Here is a 20,385-nt window from a genome sequence, read left to right as displayed (position 1 = left end):
TCGAGGTGTTATATGGTCGCAAATTTAGATCACCTCTATGTTGGGCAGAGGTGGGTGACACCCAGCTAGAAAAAGGGCAATAACCAAACAACACTCTCACATCGCTAGAGATCATTCGTGAAACAACAGAAAAGATAATTCAAATCACAGCTCGAGTTCAAGCATCGCGAGACCAACAAAAGAGCTACGCTGACAAACGGAGGAAGCCTTTAGAATTCCAAGTCGGTGATCGGGTGTTGTTGAAGGTCTCTCCCTGGAAATGGATGATTCTTTCAGGAAATGGGGGAAACTAAACCTGCGATACATTGGACAATTTGAGATTCTTGCTCGAATTGGTCCAGTGGCTTATAGGCTGCAGCTGCCTGCAGAGCTCAACAGCGTACACCCCGTGTTCCACGTTTCCAATTTGAAAAAGTGCTTATCCGATAAAACTCTCGTCATTCCATTAGAAGAGATCGAAATCAACGAGAATCTCCTATTCATTGAAGAACCATTTGAAATGATCAACAGGGAAGTAAAGCGTACTAAACAAAGTCGCATTCTTATTGCAAAGGTTCTATGGAATGCAAAGTATGGACCGGAATTCACATGGGAATGCGAAGACCAAATGAAGCAGAATTACCCTCACTTATTCTCGCATCCACAAACCTAGCTTTCAAAAGAATTTCAGGAACAAATTCCCTCTAAAGGGGGGATAATGTCATAACTAGCAATTTAGCTAGGAAATTCTATGCTCTTGTAAACATCAACTATCATGATACTTGTAATCCTAACTTGATATTATACACTATGTACATTTTATAGCAACAAATTCAGTTCAAAATCACCAAGTAAAGATCAAAACTTAATACAAAACATTTCAGAAAGTCAATTGGGAGTTGAAAAACCCTAGAAATCCCGGTTCAAGTTCATTATGGACTAGGATTTTCTTAATGGGCCTAACGAACCAATAAGCATTCAATTTGACTAACTTGGGCTTAGAACCCTTAAATGGGCTCTATTTGGACTCACATTCAACTAAGCATTTTGAGCCATATGGGCCTAAAATGGATTGCTTTACCTCTAATGGGCCTTGTTGGGCCATAAATGATCCCATTTACCCTAATGGACCTTAAACCATCTAATAGACTTTTATTGGGCCGTGAGCCATCCTAAGGGCCTAATGGGCCGAAAAATATTATTTGAGCCTCATGATTTTGAGCTAAGTCTATTAAATGGCCCAAACTATTCCACTCTTCTTCTCATAAGCCCAAATTCTCGTCCCATGATAAAAAAAAAACAAAAAAACAAAACAAAACAAAACAAAACAAAACAAAAGGAAGATTAATGGAGGGTTAAGGAGAAGTTGACACCTCATACTTACCCACCACACCTCTATGTATTGTTCTCCATGTATCAAGGTTACTCCTTATCACCCCTTTCATAAGACAAACTCTCCATTCTTTTCCCTTCTTATTCTCTCGGCTGAAGAACACCAACACACACATACTTCCACTTTCAAACACTCTCAAATACCATCTCAAAAACAACTCCTTCTTTCTCTAAATTTTTGAGACTTTAGGGTGTATTTCAAGAGGTTCTTCATCAGGGTTCATCGTATTTGGTATGTTTTGGTTAGAACTCATAGTTTTAACTTCAAGTTACACCTAAAATCTCTTCTTAACCCACATTACTTCATGATCCTTACTCTAGCACTTCATAGAACTTGAGATCACTTCAATAGAAGCATACTAGGACCGAAACATTACACTTCTCTTCACCAAACCGAGAACAAACAAGCACGGTGAGTTCATACCCCCTTGTTTTTGGTTTTTTCATGTTTTTTTTTTGGGGGGGGGGGGGGGGGAGAGACTACAAGTATTATGTGTAGATCTATGTATTTATGCATGTTATGTGTGATTTTCTTGGTTTATGTTGTGAATATGTGGTGAAATTTTGTGACATCCCCAAAATCTCAGCCAAAAAAGACCGATTTCATTTATGCTTTTTAAAATAATTTCAGAGTAAATCCTTTTGATTTGAAAGAGTTGCGGAATTTGTTCCCAAAAACAAAACATGATAACACAATGTTTACCAAAGCATTTCATAAAAGAAATGTATTTTCATTGTATAATCAAAACTTGGGGTGTCATGTTCCGATACAGACCATTAAGCATAAACAATAACATTACAACTCATTCAACAAATATATACATATACAGATTTGTAAACAAAACTGATACATGTGTGGAAGTGACAAATTTTGAAAATGATAATGGTTAAAATGTGGACTTAGGAGGAGACCATGGAATGCATGCTACCTTTAATGTGGGAGATCATTCACCTTATCTTGATGATGATGGACTTAATGAATTGAGGTCAATTCCTTTCAAAGGGGGAAGGGATGATCCATGCATGGATCATGAAAGCCCAAAATGTGATGGATTAGTGATTACTAGTGGGCTAGAAGGTGGTTTGGGCTCAATGGTTGGGTTGTGCATGGTAACCCACAAATTCAATTAAGGTTGCATGAAGACTAGGGCAACATTTTTAAGGCTTCATAAGTGCTAAAAACGTTACTATTTGCTTCATAAAGCCTCCTAGCCGTTTTGACACTCTTTGGTGGATTAGGGTTACACTTTAATGCTTATAATGACTCCTTAATGCTTCTTATGGCTCCTTAAGCAAGCATAGCCGTTTTTTTTCATTCACAAGTCTCATGGACGTTTTTTTTGTGTTCTTTCAAGAGTTACCTTAATTTCTATTTACTAGTTTTAATGAATAATTGGTTGGTTGGCTTGTAACCACCAAATTTGTAATAAAGGCTTCATATAAAGCCAAATTATGCATGAAAAAAGTAATACACGAATTTTAATCAAAGAACCATTATTTTCACCTTGAATTATTGTTATAATTCTCAAATTATCTTGTTGGGACGTGTTCTTGACTTGATACGAACTCAATCCAATAGGTCTTGGATTGTTTTCATCGGTATACAACTTAATAAGTCTTGAGTTGTTACTATACTAATCTATCTATTTCTTTCCATTCACATATCATTTGTGGTTGCTATTCTCTCTTAATTTACCTAAACACTACCCTACTCACTAAATCAAATGGTTCATCCATCTTACGCAATACAAATAAAACTGAGTGGGTCAGGCTTGGGAGCCTGGTGAGCATATAGGGTTTTCAACCCACAATAAATAAATTATATTTAATTTCACCAACCAATCACTATCCCGTTATCCTCACTTTACGTCCCTAAAACAACATCTATCTCAAGGGACCTAATCTAAGATTTTCATCAGGACGAACATTACTACTAAGGGTTTCCTTAACAATAGATATCCTAAAGGCAACCATGAGGGGGATAGAGTACATTGGTGAACACATCGTTCACAACACCTACAGGTTATGAACCTGCTAGCGTTCCACGAGACTGTATAGAAGGAGTCTTTGGTCGTTATCCATACTCCGCTGAATAACTAGGTCAACAACAACAACAACATCGAGGCCTCTCATCTGTTTATTACACACCAACTATCTACCCATGTTCTACCCAACATATTAGTAGATAAAAATATACATTTTTATACATAGTTTAAAACCTGTATATCATTTTCATTCAATAAATATTCCACATAACAGATGAGGCATACCCACATAACACGTATTTCATAGAAAACAAATCAGATCTATGAGATTAAAGAGTGTGAATATACATTCACGTACTTAACAACAAAACTATACACATAACACGTATTTCGTATAAAATACTTCATAATTATGCGTTAGAAGAAAGTAACTACACACTCACTTAATCAGAAGATGATCAGACAGCACTACGGCTTGTAGAAGTAGTAATCCTCAGCAGATCTGGAAGATCTCTACAAAAGTCGAACTTCTCGCGGGTAGAGCTTTGGCTCGGAAACTGCACTTCTCGGGATCTTCGGGATCTCGGGACTTGCTTCGGGACTCAGGAATATTACCGGGGCTTCGGGGTGGCTTCGGGAGTAAAAACGCAGAGCTTTGGCACAAAAACGAGAGGAAATTAGCAAATAAACCCGAAACCCTCGCATCCTATTTATAGGAGGCTGGAGCCTCGGAGTACGCGGGGCGTACAGGCGTACGCGTCCGAATTCGTCACTGCATGCGTCATCCGAAGCCACTTGCTACGAATGTCGACACCTTCGGAGTACGCTGGGCGTACTCGAGTACGTGGGGCGTACTTCGGATCGGATTGCTGACTCCCCTTCGGATAATGTCGGATGTAAAGATTTAATTTAAATACAAAATATTCAATAAACTTTGGAAATTCATATCTTCTTCATACGAACTCCGTTTTCGACGTTCTTTATATCCACGCGAAGGTGAGACTACGCTCTACAACTTTTGTTTAGACTTTGTTGGCTAACTTTGAATTTATTTTTATTATTTATTTTTAATAGTCCGGGACAGAAAATTTCGTTATAAATTCATAACTTCTTCGTTTGATGTCCGTTCTCGCCAAACTTTTTATCGCTTTGATACTAACAACGAGATCTTCGATTATCATGTAGATCGCTAAGGCTAAATATCGCTCTAACGTAAATTTCACTTTTTACGTTATTTAGCGATGTCGGTTTTGTCGCGAAACTTCGACAGGTCATAACTTCTTCGTTACTACTTGGATTTCGACATTCTTTATATCTTCGGAAACCTTGTTTCAAGTACTACAAGATTATCTAAAGATATCAAGTTTATTATACACTTAAATGTTGACGCTTATTTTTATTCTTAATTAATCAAACCACATAACTAAGCAATTAAGCACAAAACACATAATACTCAAATAATACACTTCTATTATTTCAAAACGGGTTACAAAGGTTTACCTAGACTATCACATTGCTAAAAATGGCAAGCCCAGAAACACAGGCATTACAATTCTCCCCACCTTAGAATGATTTCGTCCCCGGAATCACACCTCAACAAACAAATGCGGATAGCGACCCATCATGTCACTCTCCGTCTCCCAGGTGAGATTCGGCCCATTCGTGTGTTTCCATCGGAGAAGCACTAAATCGACCATCTTGCGTCGCAACTTCTTGGTCTTTCGGTCAACAATTTCCTCTGGTTCTTCAATCAACCTTTTGTTCTCATCGATTCTCAACTCCGAAAGTGGAATCATGTCGGGAACTTCCCCCGTGAACTTCCGTAAATAACACACATGAAAAGTGTTATGAATTCCATTCAGTTCTTCTGGTAGTTCGAGCTTGTAAGCTTGGTTCCCAATCCTCTGAAGAACTTTAAATGGTCCAATAAACCTTGGACTCAACTTTCCCCTTTTACCAAATCTTATAAGTCCCTTCCACGGCGAGACTTTAAGCAAAACCGAATCCCCAACTTCAAAAGTCATCGGTCTTCACTTTTTGTCAGCATAGCTCTTTTGACGATCTTGAGCTGCTAACATTCTTTCCCTAATTATTTTCAACTTTTCAGTAGTTTGATGAACCATCTCCGGTTCCATAAACTGCTTTTCCCCAGCCCCAAGCCAACAAGATGGCGTACGACACTTTTGTCCATACAAAGCTTGGTAATGTGCCATCTTAATGCTCGAGTGAAAACTATTGTTATAGGAAAATTCTACCAATGGTAATTGTTCATCCCAATTACCTAGGAATTCCAAGGTACATGCTCTCAGCATATCTTCAAGTGTTTGAATCGTTCTTTCACTCTGACCATCAGTCTGCGGATGGTAAGCTGTACTTAAACATAACTTGATACCCATTTCCTCTTGTAGACATTTCCAAAACCTTGAGGTGAAACGACTATCACGATCCGACACAATTGTTAGAAGAACACCGTGAAGTCTCACAATTTCCTTCACATAAGAATTCGCAACCTTTTCCATAGACCATTTCTCCCTGGCTGCTATGAAATGCGCACTCTTAGTGAATCGATCGACGACCACCCAAATCATGTCGTGACCATTCTTTGTTGTGGGCAGTTTAGTGACAAAATCCATAGCAATGTCTTCCCACTTACCCATAGGCACAGGTAAAGGTTCTAAACTCCCATATGGTTTCTGGTGTTGTGTCTTGACTCTCGCACAAGTCACACACTTGGCCACATACTTTGCAACATCAAGCTTCATCGTCGGCCACCAGTAGTAGGGTTTCAGGTCCTTATACATTTTAGTGCTACCAGGATGAATCGAGTACATGGTCTTGTGAGCTTCTTCCATCAGAAGATCTCTGACTCCTCCTGTCTTAGGTATCCAAATCCGATCTTGGAACACCTTCAATCCATGAACGTTTGTACCAAACACCAACGTTTTGCCCAAACGTTCCTCCTTCCGGTCATTCTTCTCAGAAGCTTCGCTTTGAGCTTTCTTTATACTTTCTAAAATAGTCGAGACAACTTCAATTCTCAACGCTCTTGGCCTTTTCCTTTCAAGATTGACTTTCCGACTGAGAGCATCAGCAACTACATTAGCTTTACCGGGATGGTAAAGTATCTCACAGTCGTAGTCCTTAAGTAACTCTAGCGGTCTAGCCAGTATCGTTGCCTCATATTCAATTCCTTCTGATTAAAGAGATATTGGAGACTCTTATGATCAGTGAAAAGTTTGCACTTTGTGCCATAGAGGTAATGCCTCCATATCTTCAGAGCGAATACTACCGCTGCCAACTCCAAATCATGAGTCGGGTAGTTCTTTTCATGCTCTTTTAGTTGTCGAGACGCATATGCTATCACCTTTTCTCTTTGGGTCAAAACACAACCCAATCCAACACGATACGCATCGCTATAAACAGCGAAGTCTTCAACTCCATCGGGTAGAGAAAGTATCGGTGCCTCGCATAGCTTCTTTTTTAGCTTCTCGAATGCTTCTTTATGCTTATCACACCAAGCATAAGTAGCTCCTTTGTGGGTCAAAGCTGTCAATGGAGTAGCAATCGAAGAAAAGCCTTGGATAAACCTTCAGTAATATCCGACTAATCCTAAAATGCTTCGGATCTCCGTGGGACTTTTCGGTTGTTGCCACTTCATCACAGCTTCGATCTTCGCTGGATCAACCATTATCCTTTCTTGGTTGACCACGTGACCCAAGAATTGGACTTCACGAATCCAAAAATCACATTTGGAGAACTTAGCATACGGCTTCTCCTTCTTCAAGACTTCTAACACTTCTCGCAAGTGTTTGTCATGCTCCTCCTGGCTTTTCAAGTAAATCAGAATGTCGTCTACGAACACTATCACGGATTTATCAAGGAACGGATTACAAACCCTATTCATTAAATCCATGAATGCTGTCAGAGCATTGGTTAGTCCAAACGACATAACCAAGAACTCGTAGTGTCCATATCTAGTTCTGAACGCAGTTTTCTCTATATCCTGCTCTCTCACTTTCAGCTGATGATATCCTGACCTCAAGTCGATCTTCGAGAAATAGCTCGAACCTTGTAGTTGATCAAATAGGTCATCAATCCTCGGCAACGGATATCTATTCTTTATTGTTGCCTTATTCAGATCTTTGTAATCAATGCACATTCTCATACTTCCATCTTTCTTCTTCACGAATAACACCGGAGCTCCCCAGGGTGATGAACTAGGTCTAATGAGACCTTTGTCCAATAACTCCTGAAGTTGCATCATTAGCTCCTTCATCTCCGTCGGTGCTAATCGATAAGGTGCTTTTGCAATTGGCGTTGTTCCTGGTAACAAGTCAATTCTGAACTCCACTTGTCTATCAGGTGGTAATCCAGGAAGATCTTCGGGAAATACTTCTGGATAATCACACACCACTGGAATACTCTGCATCACCTTCTTTTCCTTCTTAGCATCAATCACGAATGCTAAATATGATGTACATCCCTTGGTAAAACACTTTCTGGCTTTCATTAGGGAAATGATTCCAGAATTCACTCGGCATTTGTCCCCATACACCATAAATGATTCCTTTCCAGGCGGGTTTACTTTAACAATCTTCTTCTTGCATAAAATTTTGGCATCATTGGCGCTGAGCCAATCCATTCCCAACACGATGTCGAAACCATTAAGTTCGATAGGCAATAATTCCTCGCGGAACTTATTCCCATTCAAGTCAATTAAGATGTTTTTCATACGATGGCTAACAGGTACAAACTTGGCACTAGCAACTTCGACTAATAAAGCATCATCTAGTCTATCATCAGGCAAAGCTAGTTTTCTACCAAATTCATGCGATATAAAGGAGTAGTTGGCTCCAGAATCAAATAAAATTTGGGCAGACAATTTGTTTACGAGAAAGGTACCTGAAGCGACATCAGCTTCATCTTTAGCGGATTCTAGTGTCATCTGGAATGCTCTCGCTTTTGGCTTTGGCGGAATGTTGGGTCTAGTTGCCTCGTTCTTCTTCGGGCAGTCCCTTGACATGTGTCCCTCCTCACCACAACCATAACAAACTTTCTTAGTGAGGGTACATTCATTGGAATAGTGACCTGGCTTTCCACACTTGTAGCATGTGGTCACTACCTCACATTTTCCATGATGCTTCTTCTTACATTTGTCGCACCATTTCGCTTCGCCTCCACTTCCCCTCGAACTAGACTTCAAGAACTTGTTTTTCTTATTAGACCCTGAAGTTCCATCGAACTTCCTCTTTTCACCAACTTATATCCTTTCCAAACCCTTCTCCTTCTGCTAGGCCTCCACATTCTTAGCTGCACGAATAACCGTTTTCAAAGTAGTTGCCATCTTGACTGTCGGACCAAAGTTGGCAGGTAGTCCATTAGCAAATTTCTCAATCTTGGAGAGTTCCGTTGGTACTAGGTACGAAAATAATTTCATTTTCTCAGTGAATGCCATAGCATAGTCGTCTATGCTCATCCTCCCCTTCTTCAAGTTTTGGAACTCATTGTTCAGATCAATCAGATCTATCTCTGAACAATATTGCACCCTTAACTGTTCCAAGAACTCCTCCCATGACACTTTCAGGGCTTTCCCTTGTGGCATAGTATATGCCAACAACTTCCACCAACTTAATACTCCAGTCTTCAACTGTCTGACTGCAAAGACAGTCTTCTGTTTGTTGCTACAGTCGCAACTTCCAAATACCATCTCCATTTCGGAGATCCAATCCATTATTTCAACAGGCTTTGGGCTCCCAGAAAGACTTGGCGGTTTGGCGCCCAAGAAATTCTTGTACATTCGCCCATCGTTGTTGTCTCACCTTTCCGGATTGTTCCTTCGTTCTTCTTGAGTCCCAACTTAACTCAAAATGCGACTATTGTTCCCTTCCTTCGATTGCTCGGGAATCAATTCAGGTTCCTCAATAGGTATGATAGGTTCGTCCCTATTATTATGCAACATTTGTCGCATCTCCTCCCTTTGTTCGGCTAACATAGCCCGAATCATGGCTTGTACTCCAGCCATGGTGATCTGTTCTGGTGTCGCTGCTACAACAGGTATTTGCTCAATCACTGGCAGTTGATTCCTGTTTTCATCCGCGTTTCCAACGCTACTTCTTGTTCTCACCATTTTTGATCTACACACCGAATAATTTCACCTTATTACTCCAAATGATTACATGCTAGTTCTAATATCGTATACATACGTTTAGAATCCTAAACACATAAACCTTCAAATCCGGTTGGCAACAAACCGTAGATCTGAACAAATAATATCATATACGGCAACATATAACATTTAGCACATAAAAGCATTTTAGGCAACGTTCCTAAAATAAACTAGTGCTTGTGTCTAAAATCCAACAGACACACATCACAAATTCCACTTAGCATTCTAAGTTTAAGTTTAGAAATCCTACAAATTCCTAGTTTGCTTAAACTAATGCTCTGATACCAACTGTGACATCCCCAAAATCTCGGCCAGAAAAGACCGATTTCATTTATGCTTTTTAAAATAATTTCAGAGTAATCCTTTTGATTTGAAAGAGTTGCGGAATTTGTTCCCAAAAAAAACATGATAACACAATGTTTACCAAAGCATTTCATAAAAGAAATGTATTTTCATTGTATAATCAAAACTTGGGGTGTCATGTTCCGATACAGACCATTAAGCATAAACAATAACATTACATGTCATTCAACAAATATATACATATACAGACTTGTAAACAATACAACTTGATGGTTCATCCATCTTACGCCCTTGCGTCACTTCCTGTAATACAAATAAAACTGAGTGGGTCAAGCTTGGGAGCCTGGTGAGCATATAGGGTTTTCAACCCACAATAAATAAATTATATTTAATTTCACCAACCAATCAGTATCCCGATTACCCATTCCCGTTATCCTCACTTTACGTCCCTAAAACAACATCTATCTCAAGGGACCTAATCTAGGATTTGCATAAGGACGGACATTACTGCTAAGGGGTTTCCTCAACAATAGATATCCTAAAGGCAACCATGAGGGGGATAGAGTACACCGGTGAACACATCGTTCACAATACCTACAGGTTATGAACCTGCTAGCGTTCCACGAGACTGTCTAGAAGGAGTCTGTGGTCGTTATCCATACTCCGCTGAATAACTAGGTCAACAACAACAACAACATCGAGGCCTCTCATCTGTTTATTAGACACCAACTATCTACCCATGTTCTACCCAACATATTAGTAGATAAAAATATACATTTTATACATAGTTTAAAACCTGTATATCATTTTCATTCAATATATATTCCACATCGCAGATGAGGCATACCCACATAACACGTATTTCATAGAAAACAAATCAGATCTATGAGATTAAAGAGTGTGAATATACATTCACGTACTTAACAATAAAACTATACACATAATACGTATTTCATATAAAATACTTCATAATTATGCATTAGAAGAAAGTAACTACACACTCACTTGATTAGAAGATGATCAGACAGCACTACGGCTTGTAGAAGTAGTAATCCTCAGCAGATCTGGAAGATCTCTACAAAAGTCGAACTTCTCGCGGGTAGAGCTTAGGCTCGGAAACCGCACTTCTCGGGATCTTCGGGATCTCAAGACTTGCTTCGGGACTCGGGAATATTATCGGGGCTTCGGGGTGGCTTCGGGAGTAAAAACGTAGAGCTTCGGCACAAAAACGACAGGAAATTAGCAAATAAACCCGAAACCCTCGCATCCTATTTATAGGAGGCTGGAGCCTCGGAGTACGCGGGGCGTACAGGAGTACGCGTCCGAATTCGTCACTGCATGCGTCATCCGAAGCCACTTGCTGCGAATGCTGACACCTTCGGAGTACGCGGGGCGTACTTCGGATCGGATTGCTGACTCCCCTTCGGATAATGTCGGATTTAAAGATTTAATTTAAATACAAAATATTCAATAAACTTCGGAAATTCATATCTTCTTCATACGAACTCCGTTTTCGACGTTCATTATATCCACGCGAAGGTGAGACTACGCTCTACAACTTTCGTTTAGACTTCGTCGGCTAATTTTGACTTTATTTTTATTATTTATTTTTAATAGGCCGAGACAGAAAATTTTGTTATAAATTCATAACTTCTTCGTTTGACGTCCGTTCTCGCCTAACTTTTTATCGCTTTGATACTAACAACGAGATCTTCAATTCTTGTTTAGATCGCTAAGGCTTAATATCGCTCTAACGTAAATTTCACTTTTTACGTTATTCAGCGATGCCAGTTTTGTCGCGAAACTTCGACAGCTCATAACTTCTTCTTTACAACTCGGATTTTGGCATTCTTTATATCTTCGGAAACCTTTTTTCAACTACTACAACATTATCTAAAGATATCAAGTTTATTATACACTTAAATTTTGACGCTTATTTTTATTCTTAATTAATCAAACCACATAATTAAGCAATTAAGCACAAAACACATAATACTCAAATAATACACTTCTATTATTTCAAAACGGGTTACAAGGGTTAACCTAGACTATCACATTGCTAAAAATGGCATGCCCAGAAACACAGGGGTTACAAATTTGATAAATCTTGAAAACTTTAAAAAAAAATGGGTGAGATTCATAAACTAAAGCACTCTAGTCATCATACTACAAAGATAAAAGTGTTATGCATGTTTAAGATGAGAAAAACAAAACAAAAATCTTGTATAAGGATCTTTTTTGACAAATAAACAAAAGTTTGAGACAATTATGACACTTTCAGTTTGATAAGGATCAAAAAGGTCACATTTGTATAAAAATGATTTTTTATAATAATCATACTTTTCAAAGGGCCAAAAGTGTAAAATTTAGCATTATGGGCCTCAATTTGGGCCTTGTGGCTTTTTGGGCCCAAATTTGCAAAAATATCAATTTTTAGGGATTTAAAATGCTATCTAATCAAAACTTGAGCCAAAAATGAAAATAAGGGCTGAAAATGGCACTTATTTCAACATTTGGCCAAAAATGTTAATTTTATAAAATTTGGACCGAAAATGTCATTTTATTCAAATAAGGGCTGAAAATGTAATTTTCTGGAAAGATGGGCTGAAAATGTCAATATATGTATTTTTGCGCCAAATCCATCTATTACTAAACATTTGGTCCGAAAGTATAAATTTTTATTAATTAACGGGTTAAAATGTTATTTTTAATTAAAATGGATGAAAAATGACATTTTATGTAAAAATAAGCCTTTAAATGTTTCAAATAGGTTCTTAAGGGACCTAAAGTGTAATTTTTATTAACAATGGGTTCAAATTATAGAATTTTGAGGTAATGAATTAGAAATATCATTATAACAAAACACTGGACTTTTTATAACATTATGGATAAATGTTTCGACTAAAGAACTATACTATAACGAACAAATGAAATACAACAACAGTACGACTATTGGGCCTAATATTTACTATATACACTTATTATGCCTTTGTGATCCACTCGTATGTTTATTGGGCCCAATACTTACATTACATGTCTATTGGGCCTTAGTGACCAAATTACATGCCTAACGGGCCTAAATTATCCTTTATATGCTTATTGGGTCTTAATGGTCCATTTACATGATAATTGGGACTGGACTATTCATTATATGCTTAATGGGCCTTAAGTGTCCTTTTGCATACCTAACGAGCCTAGAAATAAGTTACATGTCTAATAGGCCACAACTGTCATTTTTCAAGTTTGTTGGGCTTTATCTGTAATGACCAAAAATTTCAACATAATTTAAACTTTTCCAAACAATTCATTTAATAACATTATTACAAAAAGGTTTTCAATACATTACTTATCAGAATATTCCCAGGTCCATTTCATAAAACATAAACACGAGAAACGGTACGATCACGCATTTTCCTTGCCACAGCCTCCTGAAGAACCTGAAAAACATTAAACCACAACTGTAAGCCCGAAAGCTTAGTGAGATACCCCCAAAATACCAACCACATATACGCCCTTCCAGGCCACGACCTTCCGGTCCAAAATATATTGCCTTCCGGCCCATAACATATTACCTCCCGGCCCATAACATATTGCCCTTCGGCCCATAACGTATTGCCTTCCGGCCCATAACATAAAAAGCATACACAACATAACAGAACATAGAACAGCCATTCATATCAGGTCAAACTCCAGTCTAAACAACCCTATGCACATAACATTCAATCATATAACAGTTCGCAGTCAACAATTCAATCAAGCAGATCACATAACATATCATTACCCTAACCAGTATACCGACCTAGCCGATCACGAGCATATATCACCCTACGTCTCAGTCAAAATACTACTTACACACATACGCCTTTCCAGGCCATGACCTTCCGGTCCACATAACGTAGAATGCCTTCCGGCCCATATCATAATGCCTTCCGACCCATATCATAATGCCTTCCGACCCATATCAAGCAATACCATAACAAACAACTACCCGGATTTCCATCCGGTAAAGGGTCGGCCTTGGTTCCGTAGACCCTATTTATATAGTGAGGATAACTCACCTCGAACTGTCGGCTGAAAGGATAAGATCCCGCTGCTCCAAACTCCGACACGAACTCCTCCACTGAACACCAAAACACTCAACTCAATATATATCCTTAATTACCAAAATACCCCTGGACGATAACTGGTCAACCTTGGAAAAAGTCAAAGTCAACCCGTGACTGACTCTACTCGCCGAGTCAACCCGATGACTCGCCGAGTCCCGAAGCTCAGAACTTCCCTCAACCCGCGACCTAACTCGTCGAGTCACCCCGAGACTCGTCGAGTCCAACAACTCTGAGTCCACTCGCACCCAACTCACCGAGTCATCCCTTGACTCACCGATTCTCGACTCAACCAGAAAATATTGGGACTCTTCGACAAGACTCGCCGAGTCCAAGAACAGACTCGTCGAGTCTAAGGCTATCTTCAATCTACTCGCCGAGTTGTTCATCCAACTCGTCGAGTTCCAGCTTATCTTCAAGCAACTCGTCGAGTCCACCCTTGTGACTCGCCGAGTACAACCGGTCTAAATCCAAACAGAAGTATTTCCAGGCCATGCAATTGATCCAAAACATAGATATAGCCTCCTACAACCCATCCATCACGTAAAGTGGCAAACCTTACGTGAATCCAAAGAGATCTAGGCCTTATTCACCTTAGAGCTAGGGTTTGGGACATGATGGCTTCACTAAGCACTCAAACACAGGAACTTTAATGCACTCTAGGCCTTCAATATTCCAGATCTGAGGTAGCAACCTCAGATCTAACCTCCAAACTCCAAAACTTACCAAGATATACTCCCCACAAACCCCAAAATGATGAATCCATATGAGTGATAGTCCAAGAATGAGATATTACCTCAAAAGAATGCTCCAACTGCAATGAAACTCGAATCCAAGCAAAGCCCTTTGATCCAAGCCTCTTTTCCTTCATGATTTCTTCAACAAACACCTCCCCAAGCTCCAAATGCACTCCAATCTTCTTCAATCACGCTTTCTAGGGTTTCTGGACTTCAAGGGGGATCAAAGAGGTTGGGAAGAGGATATAATGTTCTTTAAATAGGGCTCATTCCCCAGATTTAGGGTTTTCTCCACCCAGCACCTACTCGCCAAGTTCATCTTTGGACTCGCCGAGTAGGCCACCTGACTTGCGACCAAAGTCACGACCCTACTCGCCGAGTCCATCCATGGACTTGCCGAGTTGCCCTTCAAAATTTACACTTTTAGTCCTTCTACTCTACTCTTGCTATTCCGGGATGTTACAATTCTCCCCCACTTAAATTAGGCTTCGTCCTCGAAGCCTACGACAACCCATCTCAAAATACTTCCACTACGCGCCACCTCGCCTTAACCGGACCAGGTCCCTCAAGGCATACCCATCGAGACTCGAACTCACTTTCTCCTTCCTTGCGGTGTCCTGACCACCATCTCAAACCGGGCACCGACTTTAGCCTTTAATAACCACACACAACGACCGCGTGCCACCCATGATGCATCACAACTCCAAATCACAACCATTACTTGACCCATATGAGCTATAAATAACTATGCACCACCCGAATCCCCGATCCGAGTCCAACTCTATCCATCTCATGCTGACAGAAAGACACACTCTTCAGAGCAACTCCCATGAGTTCTCTTCTTGCAATCGAATGCACATGCTGAACTAGCTCTAGCACCCTCGGGTTAGGAAACCCATCACTCTGATGACCCTCAAAACATCCCTCAAGACGAACCACTGATACACAAATCCTTTACTGAAATCAAGCTGGAAATCCAAAACTCCATATCTACATCCCTTACGAGCCTCTTGTCTTTACAGCCCTGGAATTCCCTTCTACGACCCCAGCAGACATCCCCTCATGATGTCATCCCAACCGCCGCCGCACACGCTGCTCGAAAACCACCGTCGAACCACTCCGATCATAACTCTACACTGCCGCTTTCACTTCCGCGAATTTGCACTCCCCTTCGGAATTACATTCCTCCTTCTTTCCTTAACAAGGAAAACTACTTGACCGCCTCGTCACCATGACAAGAGCCACGGTGCTCACCCAATGCTACACCGCCTCCTTATAGCATAACCGCTATCCATGCAACACATATGCCCTGAATCTGCTCGCAAGGACTCTCGAGTCCATGCACCATCACCACTAATCAAGGTCAATACCCGGGGCCAAATCTTCTGATGCTAACACATCGTAGCATACTCAAATCATTACTTCGCACCTATCCGATAATATCGACAGAGTCTTCAGCATGACTGGGCCACCTCACCAGGTCTTCAGTCAAGCTGGACCACTCTCAAAACCCTCAGCCAATCAGGGCCGCCCTCCAGGGCTTTCCGTCTGGCTGGACTGCCTTCCGGCCTTCAGTCTATCTGACCGCTCAACTAGCATTCATCAATCCGAGTTATCCCTTCGGGGAATCCTCCCCTGCATACTGTTCTAGCCCCTCAGGGGTCCCGAACTCTATCTCTATCATACATACTCGAACCCAACCTGATCCCAGGTTCTACATAATCAATGCCATAGGTCTGTAATCCGCCCCGTACGCCTGCTACTTATCTATACCAGCCTGCTCTCGGCTGAAAGGAATACCGCCGAAACCCAAACATCTATACAACCTCTCAAGTCTATTGATCATCCGGAGAATTTCCAATTCTCCCCCACTTAGGGCACTGAGTATCAACCGCTAGCCGCTAACACCGACCTCCCAAAATAATCTTGCACAAAACCCAACGCTTACACGCAGACTGATTTCCACTAGCACTAGCAACCTTCGCAAAACACATTTCCACACTGATCAATCCGTTCAACAGTACTCATTCCTCAGCTAAGCACTCCTCAGACTGAAGATGCTACCCGACATTCAACCAACGCCATATCTCCACTAATCACCCTCACGAATGATAACCAACGATAGCACGAAACACCAAACTATAACCTTACCAAACCTTTAGGGAACAATGGATACCAAAACGAGAACCCGAATCACAATCCATAAGCATGCCAAACCCTCGAGGAACACGGATACCAAACAAAAACCCGAAACACAAATCCATAACCATGCCAAACCCTCGAGGAACACGGATACCAAACGAAAACCCGAAACACAAATCCATAACCATGCCAAACCCTCAAGGAACACGGATACCAAACGAAAACCCGAAACACAAATCCATATCCATCCATCAAGACTAGCAGATAAACGATACTCCACAATAATCATAAATAAACAAGACAACAAGGACGAAACATACCCATAGCTGCGTCCGACACTACTCTAATCTCCTCCGCTACAAGCTGAAAAGCACGACCCCAAGCCCTTGGGGGCTCCGCTCCACCCTGACTTCTTCCTGCGATCCTCAAAATGGCCGATGCTGGAGCCTGCACCGGTCCTGCAACAAGGTGTGGGCAGTTGACCCTCAAGTGCCCAACCTGATAACAATGATAACGGATCCTCAAATCCCGAACCGACACTGACTGCCGACAATCCCTCGCATAGTACCTCTCCTTTCCGTACTTGTGGCATGCACCACCGGACCGACAAACTCCGGCGTGACCCCTCCCACACTTTCCACAAACGTGGCTGCCCTGATCTCCCATCCTGGAATCAACGGTTTTAGACCGTTTCATCGCCGGCTGTGACTGAACTGGATCTTGCCTCAGCTCACGCAACTGCAACTCAATCTCTAACTCATGCCGCCTGGCGGCCTCCTACAACTCTAACAAAGTCTCGCACCTCTGCACGGACACAAACTGACTGATATCCCCCTTTAGCATACTCAGATATCGGGATATCTGAGCCTGCTCCGATGCGAACTCAGGGCAAAACATCGCCCTCTCGGTAAACATCCTGGTGATTTCCATCACCGACTCTGTATCCTGTTTCAGTTGCAGGAACTCCTGAGCCAACCTCTCCCTCTCAACTCGCGGAACATAACGAGTGTTGAACATCTCTTTGAATTGATCCCATGAAATTGCAACCCTCTGCGCGTCCGAGTATGACCCCGTGGTCAATCTCCACCAATCCTTTGCCCCGAGCCTTAACAGGTTTCAAGCACACCTCACCCTCTGATCAGCAGGGCATGAACACGTGAAGAAACACCCCTCCACGTCTGATAACCATCTCATAGCAACGATCGGATCCCGAACTCCATCAAAGGTGGGCGGCTCCGTATTAACGAAGTCCCGATACTGAAAACCCCTACTAGCTCCTCCCCCTGCCACTGCTACAGCCGCAGTAGCCGCCACGGCAGCCGTCTCCGTGAGATTCGCATAGCACTCATCAAAATACTCCACCATGGCGGTCTTGATCGACCCAAACAATTCCGGCAGCTCGGCCCGGAATAATGAAGCAACCTCATCATGCAGGATCTCACGAATCCTCGCATCCAACTCGTGCATACTCATCTGACCGATAACCTCGAGCGGTACTAACCCATCCGCAACTCCTCCTCCTGCACCCGATCCTGACCCGGATCCACTCCCAGCATGCCTCGAAATCTCCATACTAAAAATATACCAGAAAACCTCAGACTCTTCCCACTATCCCGGGAACCAACTCTCAACCCAACCCTAGAGGTCATGGTTTCCCTGATACGCGTATGGGTCCTGTGCTTTCAGTAGTACAGGCCCATACTACCTTCCACACCTACCCATATTTGTATGAAGTACTACCATAACACCCTAGCGACAAATGTTCATAGCAAGCGCTCGATCCTCACTCCTAGAGGAACACTGGAAATCTCAATAGAGGAAAACCCTAGGCTAGCAGGCATCATAAAACAGGCAACATTATCATGAAATCCTAAAGATCCCTAGCTTAACACTAGCATGCTGTTCTTATCAAACCACAATAAAACAAATGTCATGAATGGTAATTTGGGGTTACTTACTGGCTCCGGCTGATCGTACCTCCGCGTCCTCCTTTTACTTAATTTAAAAAAAAAACATTTTACTTTCTCTTTTTAAAACCCTCCTCGATTTGAGACTGGAGTCACACGTGTGTTCCTCCAATTCGCTCAAACCAAGGCTATGATACCAACTTGTAACGACGAAAAATTTCAACATAATTTAAACTTTTCCAAATAATTCATTTAATAACATTATTACAAAAAGGTTGTCAATACATTACTTGTCAGAATATTCCCAGGTCCATTTCATAAAACATAAACACAAGGAACGGTACGATCACGCCCTTGCCTTGCCACAGCCTCTTGAAGAACCTGAAAAACATTAAACCACAACTATAAGCCCGAAAGCTTAGTGAGATACCCCCAAAATACCAACCACATATACGCCCTTCCAGGCCACGACCTTCCGGTCCAAAACATATTGCCTTCCGGCCCATAACATATTGCCTTCCGGCCCATAACATGCTGCCCTCCGGCCCATAACGTATTGCCTTCCGGCCCATAATATAAAAAGCATACATAACATAACATAACATAGAACAGCCATGCATATCAGGTCAAACTCCAGTCTAAACAACCCTGTGCACATAACATTCAATCATATAACAGTTCGCAGTCTACAATTCGATCAAGCAGATCACATAACATATCATTACCCTAACCAGGATACCGACCTAGCCGATCACGAGCATATATCACCCTACGTCTCAGTCAAAATACTACTTACACACATACGCCTTTCCAGGCCATAACCTTCCAGTCCACATAACGTAGAATGCCTTCCGGCCCATATCATAATGCCTTCCGGCCCATATCAAGCAATACCATAACAAACAACTACCCGGATTTCCATCCGGTAAAGGGTCGGCCTTCGTGCCGTAGACCCTATTGATATAGTGAGGATAACTCACCTCGAACTGTCGGTTGAAAGGATAAGATCCCACTGCTCCGAACTCCGACACGAACTCCTCCACTGAACACCAAAACACTCAACTCAATATATATCCTTAATTACCAAAATACCCCGGGACGATAACTTGTCAACCTTGGAAAAAGTCAAAGTCAACCCCTGACTGACTCTACTCGCCGAGTCAACCCGATGACTCGCTGAGTCCCTAAGCTCAGAACTTCCCTCAACCCGCGACCTAACTCGCCGAGTCACCCCGAGACTCGTCGAGTCCAACAACTCTGAGTCCACTCGCACCCAACTCACCGAGTCATCCCTTGACTCACCGATTCTCGACTCAACCAGAAAATATTGGGACTCTTCGACAAGACTCGCCGAGTCCAAGAACAGACTCGTCGAGTCTAAGGCTATCTTCAATCTACTCGCCGAGTTGTTCATCCAACTCGTCGAGTTCCAGCTTATCTTCAAGCAACTCGTCGAGTCCACCCTTGTGACTCGCCGAGTACAACCGGTCTGAATCCAAACAGAAGTATTTCCAGGCCATGCAATTGATCCAAAACATAGATCTAGCCTCCTACAACCCATCCATCACGTAAAGTGGCAAACCTTACGTGAATCCAAAGAGATCTAGGCCTTATTCACCTTAGAGCTAGGGTTTGGGACATGATGGCTTCACTAAGCACTCAAACACAGGA

General features: G+C 41.7%; 1 protein-coding gene across 1 annotated transcript; it reads left to right on the top strand.

Annotated features, from left to right (window-relative positions):
* The first annotated feature begins 259 nt into the window (after positions 1 to 259).
* Positions 260 to 652, top strand: LOC145007189 (uncharacterized). The gene has a single exon (XM_078966171.1). The coding sequence runs from the start codon at positions 260 to 262 to the stop codon at positions 650 to 652; it is 393 nt and encodes a 130-aa protein (XP_078822297.1).
* The last annotated feature ends 19,733 nt before the right edge of the window (positions 653 to 20,385 follow it).

This window comes from Lactuca saligna, chromosome 7, assembly GCF_052625555.1.
Source record: "Lactuca saligna cultivar CGN05327 chromosome 7, ASM5262555v1, whole genome shotgun sequence".
Lineage (NCBI taxonomy): Eukaryota > Viridiplantae > Streptophyta > Magnoliopsida > Asterales > Asteraceae > Lactuca > Lactuca saligna.
This window is presented reverse-complemented; position numbering and strand designations above follow the sequence as displayed.